The sequence below is a fragment of the Phoca vitulina genome, unplaced genomic scaffold (assembly GCF_004348235.1).
Source record: "Phoca vitulina isolate PV1807 unplaced genomic scaffold, GSC_HSeal_1.0 scaffold2, whole genome shotgun sequence".
Taxonomy (NCBI): domain Eukaryota; kingdom Metazoa; phylum Chordata; class Mammalia; order Carnivora; family Phocidae; genus Phoca; species Phoca vitulina.
In genome coordinates this window covers 51,084,426-51,105,095 of record NW_022589705.1, presented here as the reverse complement: position 1 = coordinate 51,105,095, position 20,670 = coordinate 51,084,426, and the positions used below count along the sequence as shown (strand labels likewise).

Below are 20,670 nucleotides of genomic sequence, written 5' to 3'. Positions count from 1 at the left end.
CTCTCTCTGTCAAATAAATAAATTAAATCTTAAAAAAAATAAGTAAATAAAAGCTGTACCAACTTAAGCAAGTTACTTAATCTCTCTGTGCCTTGATAACCCCCGGCCCACAGGGACAGTGCTACACACTGTACACACGGCAAATCTTTATTGCTCTCGTGTATATATGTGTTTATGTGTATATAAATATTAAGATATTAATTCACTTGTTTTTAATATCATTTATTAAATTGAGCAAAAAGTGTTGTTTTTTAATTGGCTGTAAGTGGCATTTCCTTAAGAGCTTTCGAACCATGAAAGCAGTGAGGATCTATAAAGCCCTTTTTTATCTATGTTCGGGATGAAATCTACAATACATTACACACTAGCCACGTCCAGGCTAAGAAATAAGGTACCACGTTTCCTTTAAAAAGACAGCTGGTTCTGCAACCACCTCTAAAAAAAATAGTTAACAGGAGCTTTCACATTCCACCTAAATTGTGCCGAGTGTCCACAGTGTTTATTCAGAGATGTAACAAATGTAATTTTGTCTTGGAGGCACATGTAAAATCCTAAGAGGGACAACAGAAGAGGATTCTTAGGATAAAATAATGAGCTAACACAAAGTCGTTAACTATGGAAAACAGTATTAAAAACATGTTTAGCTTGCTCACCATTAATTCAAAGAAGAACCAGGCTTGTTGCAAAGCCGACTCCCGAACGCCGCCACTGCAGACAACCCACTGCAAAGCCAGCTCCTCATGAAAAAGCTATCCAGAAGCAAAGCCAAAGTTATTATCAAAGTCATACGTGCTGAGAACACAAACCAGATAATAATGCGATTACAAATGAAGATATAATGAGAATAAGCAAAATAAGGCATGTGAACCATTCAATGATGCAGTGAGGACACCCATTAACGAAACGGCTGTTTATACATGTAAGACAGTGGCATGTTGAACAGCTGAAAAAATTACATGTTATCTTGCAGTAAAATGTAATTTTAAAAGGACAGGTGGGAAATAGCCTCCTAAATTGTACCTGCAAACAGAAACTAGACCAAAAACTCACAGTTACAAATACGATCTTGTTTGTGCCTTAAATACATATTCCAACATATGCAAATACATTCAAGAACTTTGCTGGTACAATTTAGGAAATACCTTTAAAAATTTAAACTTTGATATAAGCCATTAATTTTCAAGTTTTCAGGTATCTGAAGTCTTTTTTATAAACATAGCAGAAATTTCCTGCCTTATAATGGATATGCATACAAAGCATTTGCAAAGTAGTGTGTATCGATATGAAAAAGGACTAACAAAACTGTGCATAAGGGAAGCAAATCAACATATCTTACTAAGAGTGATAATTTTTCTAACTCATCTTCCTTTCCCTGGAGATTTAAAACACAAAACAGAAGCAGTTACAGAAACAGAATTCAGAGTTGATACATATTTTGGTACTAAAATTTGATGATCAAATTTGATTTCAAACAGTCAATCCCAAAGATATAAACATTGCACTAATATAAAAGAGCATACCCTGGAGTGGTATGCCCAAAAAGGCATCAGACAAGCAGTGCTTGCTCAAATGTATTTTTAAACAAATAATTTAAATGCAATTATTGCAACATACTGGCTACATAAAGAAATCTTCCATCTATTTAACTGTTGGAACTTTCCCCCTATATGGATTTTCTTCATATGAATCTACCTTTTTAGTTGGTAAGCGTCCCGTTAATGTTTGTAAGAAACTTGACGTCTCTGTGTGCGAAGACATACGATTACAACTTCGATCCATAGCCTAAGGAGTGGAGGTGAATGAATGACGAGATAACATTAAAGTCCGCTGTGGAGGCCTCTGCAGCTCAAGGATTACATACAATTTTTTAAATAGTTCTACTTTGGTTTCAACAACTGTTTTATTATTGCTCGTCTCATTTTCACCATTTTAAGCTGCTTTAATGACAGTACATTAGAAGTATCAAAATGGCTTCTATATATTTTTAGTAAAAAGATGAATATTTTAATGACTATATAAATTCAGAGTGCTGCAAAGAATGAAACTTTTATCCATGTGATCTATACACATGCACACGTCTAGTAAGAAAATGTAAAAAGTAAAAACATACTTCTCACTGGTTTCAGACCAAAAAAAGCAATCAAGAATTTTATACTCAATAAAGAAAATTAAAAGGTTAGAATGGTTTCTTTCACTTTTCACTACTATCAAAAACTACTATTCGGATCTGCCATATACTTCAAATATAAAACACTTATGATATTAAACACAGAATTAAATTCTTCAAGGACAGGAGCATTTCACTCCAAAGCCAATACACAGATGAGAAGTATATTTTGAGGTATCATGCAATATTAGCTATGAAGCAACTAGACTTAAATAAGCAATACCTGGTTCAACTAAGTTACACACAAATTTCATACTTTGCAACACAATACAAATTAAAATGGATTTTTGCCTCTGGTATTAAGTCTTACAGCATGGGATCATATACTGTTCACACTTAATTTCAGCTTAGTCCCAGTATTTCTAGTCAGTAATTATGGGGAAAAAAAAAAAAAAGACAAGATAGTAAATGCTAAATGAAAAGGATACAATAGCTACACTTTAAACCAAAAGCAAATGGAAACTGTTAGGTTTTTTTCCACACAAAATTTTTTAAAATTCCTACTAAAGATGTGCTCCCCCTACAGTAGAAACTGTTATCAAAGCCATCACTTGCATAAACAGCAGGCACTGAAATACTGACGGGGGGGGGGGGGGGGGGGGGGGAGACAGGAAGTAGGAAAGGAGAGCATTACTGGTATAATTGGTGGTATTCATGCATAGTAGTTGGAAAATGTGCTAAGTAAACAAAAATACACACTTTTTAATGATTAAAAAGCAAGCCACTGAAATCATAGTATGTACTAAAAAGTAATGTTCTAAAGGGAAACATCAGCAGCCAATAAAGAAACCTCTAATATAAACACCACCTGTGTTGATTCTGCACTTGGACTGGGGTTGGATCCCCATGGGGCAGCTTTTGGACCACCAGTGTTAACCCAGGAATTGGAGCGATCTAAACCCTAAGCATATAATAGAAAGCAGTTGGAAAGGAAAGAAATATTACATGTGGCATGCCATAAATTATTCTTAAAGAAATCCAGACTTTCCAATGCAAACATGTTTTTAATTAGTACTGTTAAAGCAACCAAATTTTTAGGCATCTAGAAGTATTAGTTCACCAAAATTACCTTACTACATAACATAATTTGTTTTTAAATCACAAAGAATATTAAGTATAGCATTTAAAGATAATTTCTCTTTATGTAAAGGGATCACCGTGAAGTACCAACTAAAGTTCCCACAGCACCATACCCCCCAAACCCTCTTTAAAGATGGCACGAGTTAGCAACATAATTTCCTCTGACTTTAACAAGGATTTAAAAGAGAAAAAAAAAGAATCGAAGTACATCATTTCATTCTTGTCTAAAAGCCTTTACTTTCACTTTGTCACCAACTGAAACTTCTGTGTATTGATATTCCATAATTCTATTTGACCTTGTTTCCTCTTTTGCTTTCTTCTAAGGGAACAACAAGAGAAATTAAGAAAATAAAAAGAATTAAGAAAAAAAAGGGGGGGATGACTAATATTTGCTCCTGCCTAAAAATGAGGGTGGATTTGGGGTTGTGCTCAGTTTCATTGTGCTTGTTGTAATTAAACATAATAGGCTACTATTTTATATAAATATTATTTTAAAAAGCATTATGATGGGGCTGGTCTGTAGGAATTACATCTTCATCATCACTATCGCTGAATTCAATATGCTACTAATGTGTTTGACCAGAAGTGAATTACATCTGTTACTCTCTGAAAGAAGTTATTATCCCAGGTGGAGGGAACTGGGGCTTTAATTTCTTAAACTTGACTGATCATTAGAGTCACTTGGGAAGTTTTATAACATTCAGATTCTGGGCCCCATCCCCAGAAATCCTGATTCAGCAACCTGGGCTGTGGCCTGGGAATCTGCTATTAGAACTGGAGTCAGTTATAAGGGATTTTTAGAGGACTGTTGGAATAAGAATAATGAAGACATTGGGGAGGGTATGTGCTATGGTGAGCGCTGTGAATTGTGTAAGACTGATGAATCACAGACCTGCACCTCTGAAACAAATAATACATTATATGTTTAAAAAAAAAAAAAAAAAAGAAGATAGTAGGAAGGGAAAAAAATGAAGGGGGGGAAATCGGAGGGGGAGACGAACCATGAGAGACTATGGACTCTAAGAAACAAACTGAGGGTTCTAGAGGGGAGGGGGGTGGGGGGATGGGTTAGCCTGGTGATGGGTATTAAAGAGGGCACATTCTGCATGGAGCACTGGGTGCTATACGCAAACAATAAATCATGGAACACTACATCAAAAACTTATGAGGTAATGTATGGTGATTAACATAATAAATTAAAATTTAAAAAAATAATAATAAAATAAAATCGTATTTAAAAAAAAGAATGAAGACAACCCAAGACAAGGTGACAAACTATGGACCCAACCCCAGAAAGCACCAAAGGACAGGTAAAGGAAAAACAAGAGTAGTAATAACAATAATCAACTGTGTAGACATGTGTTTCACCTGGAAAGGTCAACAACAATAAATATGCAGGGCCTTAACTCTAAACAAATAAGAATCTCTGGGAGTGAAGCCAATGTATCAATAATACAGGAGGGAATGAGGATTAGGGAGAAGGAGGCAAGACAAACTAACTCTCAAAAGTTTAGGTTTTAGGGAGACTAAAACCTCCCCTCCTTCTTTTTCCCGATTTTTCCAAAAATACAGAGTGGTTGAATGATACAGTAAGCCTCCATTTCCACTCATTTTTTATACTGAATGTGTAAGATGAGTGTTGAAGTTCAAATCCAGGTTCTACTGCTTATTAACTGTAAAACCTAAGGTAAATTATCTAATTTCATTTTCAGCTTCTTAGTATAAAATAGGAATAATGATAGTCTCCCTCATATTGCAAAGATCAAATTTAAAAATGGAAGTAAATTACTAAATACAATGATTCAAATATAGTAAACACTCAAGAGTTCTGGGGCGCCTGGATGGCTCAGTTGGTCGGGCGTCTGCCTTCGGCTTGGGTCATGATCCCAGAGTCCTGGAATCAAGTCCCACATCGGGCTCCCTGCTCAGTGGGAAGCCTGCTTCTCTCTCTCCCTCTGCCCCTCTCCCGACTTGTGCTTGCTTGCTTGTTTGCTTGTGCACGTTCTCTCTGGCAAATAGATAAAATCTTTCAAAAAAAAAAAAAAAAATAGTTCAAATAGTTCAAAAACTTCCTACTCGTGTTTTTTTAAATGCTTCCTAGCAAAGTAAATGAGAGAATATTCAAATACTAGTAAAATTATGTAATCAGATTTGTTTAAAATACTTACCTTCTCAGAACCCCATATTATTTCAAATAAAAGCAAATCTGCAAACAATGTTTTTCAGATGTTAAAAGTCTCCCAACTTATGTCTCCAGCGTATGAAGTTCTTTCTGCCATTTGCAATTTTTACAACCACTACTCATGTTACAAAAATAATACATAAGCATCTGATTTTTAGAACATTACAACTGTGCTCTTCTCTCTACCATAAATTTCCACAATACCAATAATCTTCCTGTACTCTTAAACACACTTTTCACCTCCTTAATTTCCTTTGAAATTAAGCACATGTTAATCAGTAATGTGAGAATAAACAACAAATCTAATTGTGTCATTGTATATTATATCCACAATATTCAGACTAAGCAGTTATAATTATATCAAATCAAAGCTAACTAGTTAAAGAAAACCTATGGCCAATTATTTTGTAAAGCAAATAATTGCCATAATTTAAGTGTTACAAAGCTAAGAATTATATCTTAACTTCCTTAAGCAAATTCATCACTGATATTTACTAATGTCATAACTACATTTACTGATCTCCAACTAACAGAACAGATTAACCAAATGTGTGCACATGTGCATGAAAGGGCTTTTGTTTTTGTCACATCTTTGTAACATTATTTTGTCCCTTAAATATAGATAGGCTCCTTCCATGGGCAAGGCTCATATTCTATTTGACCTGACATCAACTTGCTGTTAGAATTCAAAGATTTCGGCTTTGTATCCACAAGTCCTCAGCACAGTGCCTAGCACACAGTAAGCTCTCAGTGTTACATTTAAAAATAGGAAATGATATATTACAAAGAAACTACATATCCGTGTAAAACTGCACTGGCATTTGATTAAAAGCAATAAAATTCAAACTTCTCATAATCATATATTTACATAATTGAATGTTAAAAGAATACTGCTAGGGCAAACAGATCAGTTTTGGGAAAAATAATTATGAAGAAAGTCTCACAAATCTGAATTTACAGCCATCAGAGTAATAAAATCCTATTGATGTAAGTATTCCTGAATTTTAGGAGTTCTACATTTTATGTTAAAGAATAAAATATGAAGCCAAAACTTACACAAAGCCAAATCTCTTAAGATCATTAAATATATAATTAATCCTGGCAGCAAGAAGGCAAACAAAAACATAACTTTTAAAGGAGTAGTTTATTCTTGCAATACTTACTAACATTCACTCATTGAATATCCACCGAGCACCTTCAATATGCTGGCCATTATGGGTGCTTAGGATATATCACTCAACAACTATGCCTGACCTCATGGAGCTCATACTGTGATAAAGGTAAGGTAAACACTGAAAAATAATTAACTAATTTATATGCTACATTAAAAGGCATACAAAAAGCCTTTTTTAAGTAAATGTTAAGTAAATTGTTAGGAGACAAACAGAATGAGGGGATCAGAAGTCCCCAAGATACAGGTTATACATTTAAATAAGGTGGTCAGAGTAGAAAGGAGGTGAAGGAGTTAGTAATAGGATTGTCTTGCTCAGAGGAATGATATAATCTAAAGTTTTTTTGGTTTTTTTTTTTTTAAGGTAATCTCTATCTCCAATGTGGGGCTTGAACTCACAAACCAAGTTCAAGAGTTGCATGCTCTACTGACTAAGCCAGCCAGGTGCCCCTGGAATGACATAATCTAACTTTTTTGTTTTTTGTGACTTAAGCTTTTGAAGCAGCATTCTGCTTGCTATGTTGTGATGAGAGCATAGGTTGGGGGGCACCTGGGTGGCTCAGTCGGTTGAGCATGTGCCTTGGGCTCAGCTCATGATCCCTGCATCAGGCTCCCTGCTCGGCAGGAAGCCTGCTTCTCCCTCTCACACTCCCCCAGCTTGTGTTCCCTCTCTCGCTCTCTCTCTCTGTCGGATAAACAAATAAAATCTAAAAAAAAAAAAAAAGAAGAGAGCATAGGTTGGAAGCAGCGAAACCATCTTCCAGTTTATTACATGAACTGAGGAAGACAGGATGGTAGTTCAGACCAAATGGTAGTATCAGAGGTAGTCAGCAGTGGTTCGATCTTTAACATATATCTAAATCTGAACAAAAGGATTTAGGAAAGGCCACAGGATCGAGTTTACAATTTCAGAGGGAGATTTGTTTCGGAAATATAATTTTGGGAGTCATTAGCATACAGTGGTATTTAAAATCATGGGAGTTGATAACATCAAGCAAGTGAGTATAGAGAGAAAAGAGAGAAGATGAGAGAAATAAGGACAGAAGCCTGGGGCACTTCCAGATTAAGAGATCAGGAAAAGAAGAATTCCAAAGAGATTGAAAAGGTATAACCAGAACAGTAAAAGGAAAAACAAGAGAGTGCAGGGCCCTGGAAGGCAAGTAAATAGAATAAACCAAGGAGGAAAGAATTTAACTATGTCCAAATCTGCTGTAAGGTCAAGTAAGCTGAGTGTTGAGAATTAACCATTGGATTTAGCAACATGGAGAGTGTTGGTGACATTAACAAAGGCAGGTTGGATGGAAGATGGGAGCGGTATCTGATTAAAGTAGGGTAAGGAGAATGGGAGTAAAAGAATTGGAGATAGCTAGTATAGGAAACTCTTTTAAGGAATTCTACTACAAAAGGTAACAGAGAAATAGTGAGGAAGCTAGCAGCTGAAATACTAGAGAGGAGATTTGGGGATAAATAATATCATGCTTTATGTGGATGGGATGTTTTAGTAGATAAGGGCAACTGATGAAGCAGTAGAGAGATGAAATAATTGCCAGAGTGAGGATCCTGAGTAGGTGAGAGGAGACAGGAGCTTGTCTACAAATGGATGTATGAAAATGGATAGTTCATTTGTAGCAGAGTATTATTTTAAGTAGTGGGTAGTCATAGATGGTAGTAGGTAGGTAGATATGGTGGTAAAAGTCTATAAAACTATTCTTTTGAGGGCTTCCACTTTCTCAGTGAAGTAGGAGATAAAGTGAGAAGGACAACTGGTGGGCAGGTAAGGGAAGAAGGCATGAAATCTTTCTGGGAGAATAGGAAAGTAAATGGAATGCAGAAATATAGTATAATTAATTGCCTGCCAGCACTGAGGGCTCTCTTGAGGTCCATGGCTTTTCATTTCAAATGAAACCAGTCATTACAGTATTTCTCAAGTCATGTTCATCAGCACAGGCGCTGACACGGCACAGACAGACGACTGGGTTCAACTATGGCTTGAGATTGGGCTACGCAAGTAAAATGAAATGAGAGAAAGATAAGGCAATTGAGGTTTGATTATAATAGGGTTAACTATAATGACTGGTCATAGAGGGGCACCTGGTGGCTCAGTGGGTTAAGCCTCCCAACTCTTGGTTTCTCCAGGATCCTGGGATCAAGCCCTGCATCAGGCTCTGCGCTCAGCGGGGAGTCTGCTTCTCTGCCTCTCTCTCTCTCTCCCCCCACCCCCTCCTCTGCCCCTCCCCTCACTCATGTGTTCTCTCTCTAAAATAAATAAATAAATCTTTTTAAAAAAATGATTGGTCATGCAATTTAAGCTAGCTAAATTGGAATAATATTAAAGAATTGAGACACAGTAAAAGGTCATCAGATCAAGTGATGGGAGGTTGCAGAGCAGTGTTAGGAGTTGGGGTACTAGGGAGAAAAACTTGAGCTAATAGAGAATACAATTCATGAAACTGAGATTATGAGGGTTAAAGTTATTAGTAATGACATCTACGGTATGACCATGGCTGAGGCAGGGGAAAGACAAAACCATTAAAAAAAAAAAAAAAAAAGAGTTTTTTCGGGTGCCTGGGTGGCTCAGGCAGTTAAGCACCTGACTCTTGGTTTCAGCACAGATCATGATCTCAGGGTCCTGGGATGTAGTCCTGTGTCAGGCTCCCCGCTCAGCAGGTTGTCCGCTTCTTCCTCTCCCTGTGCCCCTCCCTCCTGTTCCTGCTCCCTCTCTCTCTCTCTCACCAAAAAAAAAAAAAAAAAGTTTCTTTAATTTCCAGGCCAATGAAGTCAGAATAAATGAACAGTAGCTATAAATAAACTTCAAATTCCTTATAATTTTAAGAATGAGATAAAATTTTACACCATTATTAGTGATTATGACTAAATGATATTCCAAAATGAAGTAACTATCAAAAATTTTCCAAGAAGGGAGCGCCTGGGTGGCTCAGTCGTTAAGCGTCTGCCTTCAGCTCAGGTCATGATCTCAGGGTCCTGGGATCGAGCCCCGCATCGGGCTCCCTGCTGGACGGGAAGCCTGCTTCTCCCTCTCTCACTGCCCCTGCTTGTGTTCCCTCTCTGTCAAATAAATAAATAAAATCTTTAAAAAAAAAATTTCCAAGAGGAAACATGAAATCCATTTAAATAAAACTTGATTAGGAAGAGGCTGTGTTGTCATAAGAAAAATTCTCATCTTATGATGGCTTTCTCAGATATCTACAATACATATCATCAGAAGTTTATGTCATCATTATGTCTCATTTTACGAACTACTTGAAAAAAGGCAAATAATCATTCCAATATATGCAGACCTTTGTTCTAAATCTTGATGTTATAATCTGTCAAATACATCATAAAAAGGAAAACTCTAGACTTATTCTAGATGAAACATAATGCAAGTCTTAGAGAAATTAAGAGGCATTTTAAAAGTAGAACCTTGAGGACAATGGTATCTTTTTCATCTCTGTAGCTCTTCAACAGGAAAATTTCTTATTAATTCACAAATCAGATTCATTCTACAGAAGAACTATATTTACAGTATATAAATAATGCTAAGTACTACCTCTATTATAATGAGATACAATCGAGAATGAATGCAAGGATAAAAAAAACCTGAGTTCTTTTCCTAAAGATGTAAATATATTGGGGGGGGCGCATAGGAGCCCTCCCTTTTGCAATTGCTGTATTACTCAGGTTACTTTGCACAAGCCCATGAAGATGCATCTGCACATCACTCTCTCAGGGAGTTCACAAAAAGTGAAAGTTGTTTAATTAGAGTAAGGTCTGTATGGATCTGTAAGTTACTGAAATTCATGTTTATTATTTAAAATATAAGACTACAAAATATATTTTGATCTATGAGCAATTATTTTAAAAATTACTTAAGTTACTTTAAAAGAGCAATGCTTAAGTTCATTAGAAGCTTCTGAATGTAAAATTTCTTTAACTATATGAACAGGTATGAGTAGTTCTGATGTTTTTGATCAACGTTCAAGTTCACATAACAAACCCAGATTGTTAAAAAAAAAAAAAAAAAATCTATCATAGTTCAGGCTAAGGGTTCAACACAGACGCTAGAACACATTTATTAATTCTTCCTCAGATCCTAGTTAATAGACTAAAAGTGCAAAGAAAAGCTGGCTGTGATTCCACAACAATGGTATCTTCCTCCTTTCAAATGGCAAAAACTACTTTTGAAATAGTTTGGTCAAAACACAACATAACACTATTTACTGGCCTTAGTCTTACTGTTCTTTTTTCCACTTTGTTTAAACTCGTAATTATTTTTGTACCTGACCTATAAAAAGGTACTAACTATTCCCTTTTTTGAGGGGGTTAATAAAGATGCTGTTAAAAAATACAGTTGGGGGGCGCCTGGGTGGCTCAGTCGTTAAGCGTCTGCCTTCGGCTCAGGTCATGATCTCAGGGTCCTGGGATCGAGCCCTGCATCGGGCTCCCTGCTTGGCGGGAAGCCTGCTTCTCCCTCTCCCACTCCCCCTGCTTGTGTTCCTGCTCTCGCTGTGTCTCTCCCTGTCAAATAAATAAATAAAATCTTAAAAAAAAAAAAAAAAAAAATACAGTTGGATCTCATACGAGCTGGCCTCTCACTTGTTACCTGGAATAATCATTAACCATCATTAAATAAATCATATTTTTCGCGCTCTGGTGCATCTTTATATTATATAGAGTTTTCCAGTGAAAGGCAGCTCTACTACCAATCAAGGCTAATCAATGGTCTTGATATTTTTCAGAGAAAGGATGGAGGCTCACATTTTAATCAATGATGTGATGTCCCTTCTACAAAGCAGTCAGATAGGTCTCTTTTAACTCTATAGGAAATTAATCTAGTCATTTTTCACAGGATGGAGTACCACACAGATAAAAATGTTATATGGACTGGTAATCCTGGACAAATTTCTGAATTTGGCGATTTTCTTGAGCAGAATGCACAAACCAGTTTGTAAAAGCAAGCTTATTTAATAGAAACATGAGACACTTAGTGTAGACTGATAGATAGAAAGGTACAATGTCTTGCCTGTTACTAACTCAAATACATTTTTAAATTAAGAATAAAATAAAATTGGACATTTCTCATTTGTTCATAAACTGAAAACCAAATGTATAGACGAGTATCTTCAGTTTACCTTACTGCCGATGATTGACCGTACTTCATCATCTGGTGACGTGGGAGTCCCAGATATATCTGGGTTACTATTACTAAGGCTCCGAGAACGATTTAAATTAAGGCTTGCAGGTCTCACAGCAGATCTAGCCATTGTGGCATAATGCACTGATCCTCCCAAACCCCCAGGACCTAGAGTTGTATATAAAATAGCACATAATTAAACAAAAAAAAATTAAGTCAAGAAAGGACCTGAAAAAAATCTCTGCCACTTTACAAAATTCCATAAAAATGAGGAATTATTTATTTCTAAATGAAAAATACTAAGTAAAAAAACACTTAAAACTTATTGATAGCTACACCAAGATATTCTATTTTACAGCAGTTGACAAAACCACATGCAAATAGTCATTATCTTGTCAATGTTTCCGATTATATATTAAATGTATGATAAAAAACAAGATAGAAAATACACACACACATTATTTTCACTTTAGATAGGAGTATCTAGGACCCAAAATGCTTCAGCTGATGACTCTTCCTTCCTCCCACCCCTCCTACTCTGTCCTGGATATACAGTCACTGGAAGGACAACCAATTTACTGTCAACATCTCTTAAATGAGATTGTGTTTTGTTTCTGCAACTTCATCAATGAAATCTGAACTATAACAAAATGGCATCCTTACGATATACATATATATGTATAATCAAGATACTTCTAAGAGCCCAAGTTATAAAAGCAAGAATTCCTCTGTCTAAAATCAACTATGTTCGGGGCGCCTGGGTGGCTCAGATGGTTAAGCGTCTGCCTTCGGCTCAGGTCATGATCTCAGGGTCCTGGGATCGAGTCCCGCATCGGGCTTCCTGCTCCTTGGGAGCCTGCTTCTCCCTCTGCCTCTCTCTCTCTCTCTGTCTCTCATGAATAAATAAATAAAATCTTTAAAAAATAAAATAAAATAAAATCAACTATGTTCAACCATCATTCAACCATATTCTATGAATATAAAAATACCCAGCAACTGTATCCATAATTTATCTCCATTTTCTTAAAGAAACCTTTCATATTTGCAAATGACACACAACTGTCAGGTCAGCATGTAAAAAAGATGTTTTGCAAAATCTGTGGAATTACAATAGTATACTGGATGAAAGGTAAAATGGAGAAGCATTATATATAGTCCACAATATACTTTCAGAGCCTGAAGTACTATAATTTTTAAAATCGAGATAGGAAATTACAACCCAGAATATGAGTCAATTACTTCTCTTTTTGCAATTAAGAAATAAAATATGCCAAAACTTACAGTCAGATTACTATTATGTCTAGTTTTCATAATGAATGTCATATGTATTTATCACCATTATTAATGTTAACGTTGCCAAGAGCTGGAAAAGGGCACTTACCATCATCATTAGTGATGAATGATGACTCATACAAATATGTGAGCAGGTTGAAAGGTACGCACAACAAAACCATTAACTAACTAACACCTAAAGAGTTATTCAGACTAGGACATCCCCCCACTGCACCACCACACTACCATCAGTGTCATACAAAGCCAAGTAACCACTTTGGGCCCTGATATTCACAAAGGCTATATAATCTTATTGACCATGAAGAGATCAGGACTTTTCTAGAGAATAATCTTTTATATTGTTGTAGGTTTCACAAAGTTATCAGGGAACTAAGCCATCCTATTTCTTCTTTAATGTCCAACATTCCAAATGACAAATATAACATTCTATTTATCTTACAGTAAAATGCTTCCAGAGACACAGAACTTATAAGGTTTCTTTCCAAGAATTAATTCAACCAAGCTCTAATTCAAATTAAAGGAAGCTGTATAAATAATGATGCCTGGAGATGTAACCTAATTATCCTTTTAACTCTAGCACCTAGCATATTCCATGCCACTCAGCAAGCACTCAATAAATGCTTGCTGTTTAATGAATGCATCCCACTAGGACTACGAGATTATTTCAATTTCGCCACGAACATACAAGAGAATTTCAAAGGAAAAGGAATAACGTACCTGGTGATGGTGAATTAGAGTAAGTATGTGGTAGGCGAAAAACGTAATAGATGTATGATGCGAGAAGGCTGTTCCTGCCGTGCTGGTCATGATTTCCTTCCAAGTTTTTGTGGAGCCGATTTATAATTGATGCCATGGCTTCAAAAGATGCTTGACCTAGATTAACTTTTAAGAAGAAGGAACACATTTTTGCATTAATTTTTTTAAACTGCAAATTCCAAAAAGATCAAGGTTTTATCATCTCTACATGTGTTAAGTATAGTGATTATGCATAGTAAGTGTATAAAGATGATATTTGATGTTGATTTTAATGCTGTATTAGCTGAATCAAAATTACTTTTCTAAACAAAATTTTAAAACACTTATTTTACTAATGAAAACTATATGGGTTTGCTCAGTCAAAAAACAAAACATCACCCAACAGGTACCCATTATTTTGTAAAACAATACAAAGCACATAAGAAAAAAAGAAATCTATCTTGTGTATCACCTTTGAAAAGTCACTTCTTGTTTAAAAGAGGACTCTGAAAACCTAAGTAATATACAATGAGCATGTTATTCTTGTTTAAAAAATATTAACAATGAAAGTAGATTATTAAAAATATCAACTTAAAATACTAAGAAAAGAGGATAGTGAATAAGCACCGTGACTGACATGAGTGAATCGGTAAAAAGGATTAGGCACCTAGAGGAACAGGCTGAGGTAAGACGGCACAGCATTTTAAATGCCAGGCTAGCAATACCTACCCAGTCATTCAAGTGAGTATGTAATGAAAATTTTGCAAAAGTTGGGAAATTCTGGTAGCACACTAAATAAATGGGTAAAACAAACAGCCATTCTGGGTGATTAAGTCTCAGAGTCTATGATTTATTTATTTATTTATTTATTTATTTATTTTAAGATTTTCTTTATTTGACAGAGAGAGACACAGCGAGAGAGGGAACACAAGCAGGGGGGAGTGGGAGAGGGAGAAGCAGGCTTCCCGCTGAGCAGGGAGCCCGATGTGGGGCTCGATCCCAGGACCCCGGGACCATGACCTGAGCCGAAGGCAGATGCTTAACGACTGAGCCACCCAGGCGCCCCAAGAACAGCTATTTTAAATAGAGGATAGCAGATGAGTAAAAATGTAGGCTAGGTAAATCACGCATCATGTAAAAAGCAAAATGATTTATCTGTTTGCCTGTTTTCCAAAATATTCTGTGAGATCCTTAAAATCAGGAACTAAGCCTTGGACAGAGCCTATCGGTGTCTAGCACATAGTAAGACCTTAATCAATATTTGGTGAGTGGATAAATGAATTTGTTTCCATAATCTGAGTTGAAGTCTATATGGCACATTTTATAAAAACAAAAAAAAGAAAGTTACTTTCTGGCATCAGAAACAAGTAAATACCCCCACCCTCTCCTCCCCAAAATCAAACACAGTCCTTATAGATAACACATAGTAAATCATGATTCTATTTCTGCAAAAGCTAGAAATGCCAAGTTACAAATTTCCTAATTCCCCAAACATAAGTAAAAATTACCTATTTGGCCAGCAATGACAGGAGGTCTAACAACTAAAAGTATCAGTTTATCAAGCAGAAGATGAAGAAATCGGACCACTGGTTCTAACTGAGATGAATTCAATGCTGAAATACTGCTCTTCAATTCATTTTCTAAGTTATTTTCCATTATACGCATGTCTCCAATTCGGACTGGGAACATGTGTTCATCCAGAGCATTGACCAGAGCAAAAAATTTGTCGAGATAAGGATCCTAAAACAAAGAATAAACAAAATCACTATCCAATTGTAACTGTAAATTCCCGAAACTTTGGACCATATAAATATAAGATATTTTATATAATATAAAATAGCTCGTATAAATTAGTAATACAAAAAAGTACACAATTATATACATTGTTTCCAATTAAAACTAGATCTATTCTCATTTATTATTGTAAAGTGGCCATTTTGAACACTATTAATTAGTCAGAATTCTATTGATACTAATTAAGGATTTTTCTCCCCCCAGTGTGAGTCCATCTTATTGTTTTAGAACTTAATGATTGTGCAGGTCTATCAGTACAAGGCCTGTGCCCATTTTTAGTTTATTACCTCTCAGCTCCATCCAAACCCACCATCTTGCCACAATTTGTAATACTGGAGCTGGACTCTTCAAATTGCATTTCTCCTTTGTCAGCTGGCCTGTGGTTAGGCTCTGACCACAGAGGGTACAGGAAACAGCCTTCCTTCTTCCTATTTGCTTTCCCGATGGCAGCTAGCAGATGTGAATGCCGGAATTTCAGAGGTGAGGGACATGGCAGCAGTGTTCACACCAGCAATGGTGGCTCCTGTCCCCGAGCAGGTGCCCTCCACACCCTGGTACGGCAGGCAATGTGTGCCCGAAGCAGCGGTGTCCTCTCCTCGGAGGTCTGATTCTTAGCCCTCAGGATCCTCCTCTAGGTTCCTAAGTTCCTTTCTTATCAGTTTCTGCAACTGCTATCTCTGTTACAATCACAGAATTTTCTTTTACCCCATTTAGTAGTGAATCACCTTTAACCCAGTTAACAATTATTTGGATATAAATTGTCTCCATTCGAATTACTGGCAATTTCCATCTCCTGACTAAATCCTCACTGCTATTATTTAACCTCCTTCTATACCAACAGAACCACAGTCTTATTTAAAGCAATTCTGTGCCCAGTCCCAGGGCAAATGCTTGCTCCCCCAGCTTGCTTTATGCCTACTGATGAGATGTGTGTAGTGATGACTGTGTGTATAGCGCTGACCAGTGAGATGTGAACAGAAGTCTACTGGAACTCTGGGAAGACTTTTACTTAGTTAATAGTGAAAATAAACTTTAAGACAATAATGCCGAACAGCTTCATTCACATTTATAGTTCTAATTTGATATGTAGAATTTAAATGAATAAAAAATTCTTGAGTTCTAACTATAGATCCAGTAAATTTCAAAGAGCTACACGCAAAGTATAAAACATAAGAAACATTATTGTGTTTGATCCTTTTAAGAAGATAATACATGATGAAATTGTTTTACATAGTGGCAAAAATTTATAAAATCTTGAGTATTACTCATTAGGACTGTGAAAGCCAGATTACTACAAAGTAGATACTTCCACTTTATCTTCTCCTACATTCTATAGATTCTAAATCATCTATATATTTTGCCCCAATCCTTCTTTGTCACATAAAGATAACACGTGTATCTGCCTCTATAAAAACGAAGTTAGGAGTAAAAGATACTTATACTACCAACTCTAAAAAGAGAAAACTAATAATGACTACAGGAATAAAAAAACATGAAGAATAATGTATTTTTATACTTAAGAAGATATGATACTATTAAGGGAAAGAATACATTTCAACAGTATACTGTAACATCAATCTTATTATCAAAAGAGTAAAGACTATAGGAAACAGAACATATCCAGTACCAGAAAAGGAAAAACGCTGCTGGAGCCATTCTTTTACTGGGATCTACCTGTATAATGCTAAAACCTATCTACTACCTTTTGTTGCTGTTGTTTTAAAACATAACAGAGAGGTGCTCTGTCTTCTTATTTTTCCCTACTTCACTGCAGAAAAGAGTTAACATAGCAAGCTTAAGATTGCTATCATTTGGAAGGCCAGATGGGAATCTGGATTTCAAGAGAGTTCCACTGATAGGGGATGACTTACTACACCTAAATTGTTTGTGCAAACAGTATGGTTTATGCTGAAAACGTGCTTTCCTTCTGGGACTCAAGAATTTTGGTATGTGATAGGCAAAGGGTGCCTATGTTACACCCTATACTAAAAATCCTGGGAACTAAGTCTCTAATGAATGAGCCTCCCCTGGTAGACAATATCTCACACATGCTGCTTCCACTCACCCTATGTGACTCCACTAGGAGAGGATCTTGGAAGCTTGTGCTTTCTTTCCTATGGACTTGACCTCTTTTCCCTTAGGTGATTTTATTTTATCTTTCACTAAAATAAATCATTGCTGCGAATATGACTGTATGATGGGTCCTCTGAGTTCTGCTAGAAAATCCTTGAACTTGAGGGTGGCCTTGGAAATCCCCATATACCACCCCTTCCCTTTTCAAGTTGGATTCCATTTTAAACACTTGCCTCTTCTCACTCTACATTTTCTCCCTGGATAATTACTCAACCAATATAGTTTCAGCTATCACATTTATTCTGCCATCTTCAATGTTAAACTTGAAATTAATTACAATTGCCTTGGGATATTTTTATCTGAAGTACATAGGCACTTCAAACTCAACAGGCTCAAAAATAAACTCACTATAACTCCAGAATCATCTCCATAATCTCTCTTAGCATGCAACCAAATTTACTTCTCTCATCTTTCTTCTCTAGGTTAGAAATCACCATCTACCTAGACTCTAAACTCTATGGCATTCAAGGTCCTTCATAATCTGTTAACAGCCTGGTCTTTTTTTCTCATCTATCACAATTTCCCCAGGCACTATAAATTACATTCACACCAGATTACTTGCCCGTTCTTAGACTACTATCCCTTTGCACTTGCTTTTTATCATCTGAATTGCCCACCCTCTCTCTGTATGGTAAATGCCTACTTATCAATACAACATCTCAATTCCCAGCAGAACAGACAACTCTCTACTCTTGAAAGGATTTCATTCATACATTTAACACAGTACTAACTTTATTGTACTGCTATTATTTTTACACTTTCCCCTATTACACTGTAAGGTCTTTGAAGGGAAGTTTCTTTCCTTGACAGGTAACAACATCCCTGACTACATGGAGCTTATAGTCTAATGGGGAAAGAACCAATAAATAAATGCATATGTACATATGCATACATACACACATATTACACACACACACACACACACAGAATGAGAGAAAGCAAAAGTGCAAGAGAGTACAGGTAAGAGCTAGAAGCAGTAGCAACCACAGGGTAAGATGATAGAGTAATGGGGCTGCTATGCTTAAGAGTCTCCAGGAAAGGGGCACCTCGGTGGCTCAGTCGGTTAAGCATCTGACTTCGGCTCAGGTCATGATCTCAGGGTCCTGGGATGGCGCCCTACGTCAGGCTCCCTGCTCAGCAGGGAGTCTGCTTCTCCTTTTCCCTCTGCATGCTCATGCACTCATTCTCTCTTTCTCTCAAATAAATAATTTTTTTTAAAAAGTCCCCAGGAAAGGCCTGAGGTATGCAGAAGTCTTACTGAAAAGAAGTGCCTGTCAGGAGGAAAGTATTCCAGCTAGAGAAAGAGTAAATATACAGGCTTTGAGGAGAGCCTAGCATATTCCAGATAAACAGCGAAGAATACAGAGCAAATGATCAAACTCTCACCATTTGAAATATCTGAGTCTATGAGGAATAAAACAGGTTGGATGATGGTTTTCAACTCTAATTCTGCAATGTACCAGAAACTTACAAAAAAAAAAAGCCACTGAATTGTTCAAAATGAAATCGATGACACTTTGAAGAGCAAAAAGTTTGCTTGTGTGGATATTAAAAGGCTTTGGTTGATTCCTTTAAAAAGTAACTTCTAAATTTATACATTTCTGATATATAATACCCTAAGTTACAGCAGATAATGAAACTGATTTAAGTACTAGACAATATGTTCATTCAAGTGAAAACTGATCATAAAAATTATTAAAACTCACTTACTTGTGTATGGATAGATGAAACAGCAACAACTTCAACATTAAAAACACCTTTGTGATTATCTACCCATTTCATGCCAGGTAGAGGAACCTATAAAATATTAAATATATTAAATATAATGATCACAGATAAGTTGATTAGAAATTCTGAAAACAAAAAAATTATAATACCTCAATGAGAAAAAAATCCTGTGGAAATATATTTTTATACACTGTAAATGAATGTAAAGCTTGTTTTTTGTTATTACAAAATCATTGTTTCTTACAAGAGAATTAAAAGGCTCAAGGAGCAAAAAGCAGAAAATATACACTCAAAATTCTCTCTCTCCAAAGACACATCCCTTTATATCATTCCAAATCTTCCTCTGTGCACATGTATTTTTTACACACCCTACCCTTGCATAGGTTATATAAAACATTATTTTAAACCTGTTTTTCACATATATTGTGAATCTCTTTTCATGTCAATATATTCACATCTACAGTATCATTTTAATATTCTGTTTTCTTGTAAAAAACACCTATTTTGTTTTAATAAGGCTGTAAAATATTCACAGCAATTTTTTTTTTTTAAGATTTTATTTATTTGACAGAGAGACAGCAAGAGAGGGAACACAAGCAGGGGGAGTGGGAGAGGGAGAAGCAAGCTTCCCGCGGAGCAGGGAGCCCAATTCGGGGCTCGATCCCAGGACCCTGGGATCATGACCCAAGCCGAAGGCAGACGCTTAACAACTGAGCCACCCAGGTGCCTCGCAAAGGAATTCTGTTATAATGGTTAGAAAACTTTCTGTCTGATGTAAATTGCTAGGAATATTAATTAAAGTTATATCATAAAAAGTTATTTTTAAAAAGAGAGTACATCACTTCTCTCTATTCCTAAGTACAGCTAAAAACCCTGAGCATGATACACAAAATAAACACTGAAAGGTAGAAAGAAGAATGCAAACGACTAGGGACCTCGGGATGTAAGGAAATATAAAGTAGTGTTTCCTGGGTTTTATTTTTGCATCATAGATCCTGGACTAGGTGCTAGAGAAGCTGGCAACCCAGAAACGCCAAAAGGAGTAGACAAAAACAAGCTCCAAGAAAAGCCTGCTCTCTCTAATCAAAGCCAGCAAGTGCCCTACTCTGGCCAAACATAAGAAAACAAGTTGCAGCCCCACCCCTCCTCCACAGGCTGAGGAGGGAGCGCAGGTGTCCACCCTCAGCTGGCTGTAATGAGGTGCTCTCGTTCCTCACCCCATCGCCCAACACACTGGGGGGTATGAGAGAAGA

The 20,670-nt window shown here is 36.4% G+C and overlaps 1 protein-coding gene across 18 annotated transcripts in view; it reads right to left on the bottom strand.

Moving 5' to 3' along the window:
• DOCK7 (dedicator of cytokinesis 7) overlaps window positions 1–20,670 on the bottom strand; it is a 215,382-nt gene that overhangs the window by 69,006 nt on the left and 125,706 nt on the right. For 8 of the 18 annotated variants that reach the window (XR_004302160.1, XM_032427391.1, XM_032427399.1 and 5 more), the window contains 8 exons: window positions 19,400–19,486; window positions 15,271–15,502; window positions 13,745–13,909; window positions 11,733–11,902; window positions 2,976–3,068; window positions 1,693–1,782; window positions 1,337–1,372; window positions 654–749 (listed from right to left, as the gene is read on the bottom strand). Coding sequence is in view for 17 of the 18 variants with exons in the window: in XM_032427391.1 (XP_032283282.1) it covers window positions 654–749; window positions 1,337–1,372; window positions 1,693–1,782; window positions 2,976–3,068; window positions 11,733–11,902; window positions 13,745–13,909; window positions 15,271–15,502; window positions 19,400–19,486 (969 nt within the window). In the remaining variant the exon portion in view is untranslated. The remainder of the gene's footprint in view (window positions 1–653; window positions 750–1,336; window positions 1,373–1,692; window positions 1,783–2,975; window positions 3,069–11,732; window positions 11,903–13,744; window positions 13,910–15,270; window positions 15,503–19,399; window positions 19,487–20,670) is intronic. The other 10 variants (XM_032427441.1, XM_032427451.1, XM_032427460.1 and 7 more) reach the window with 4 other exon arrangements.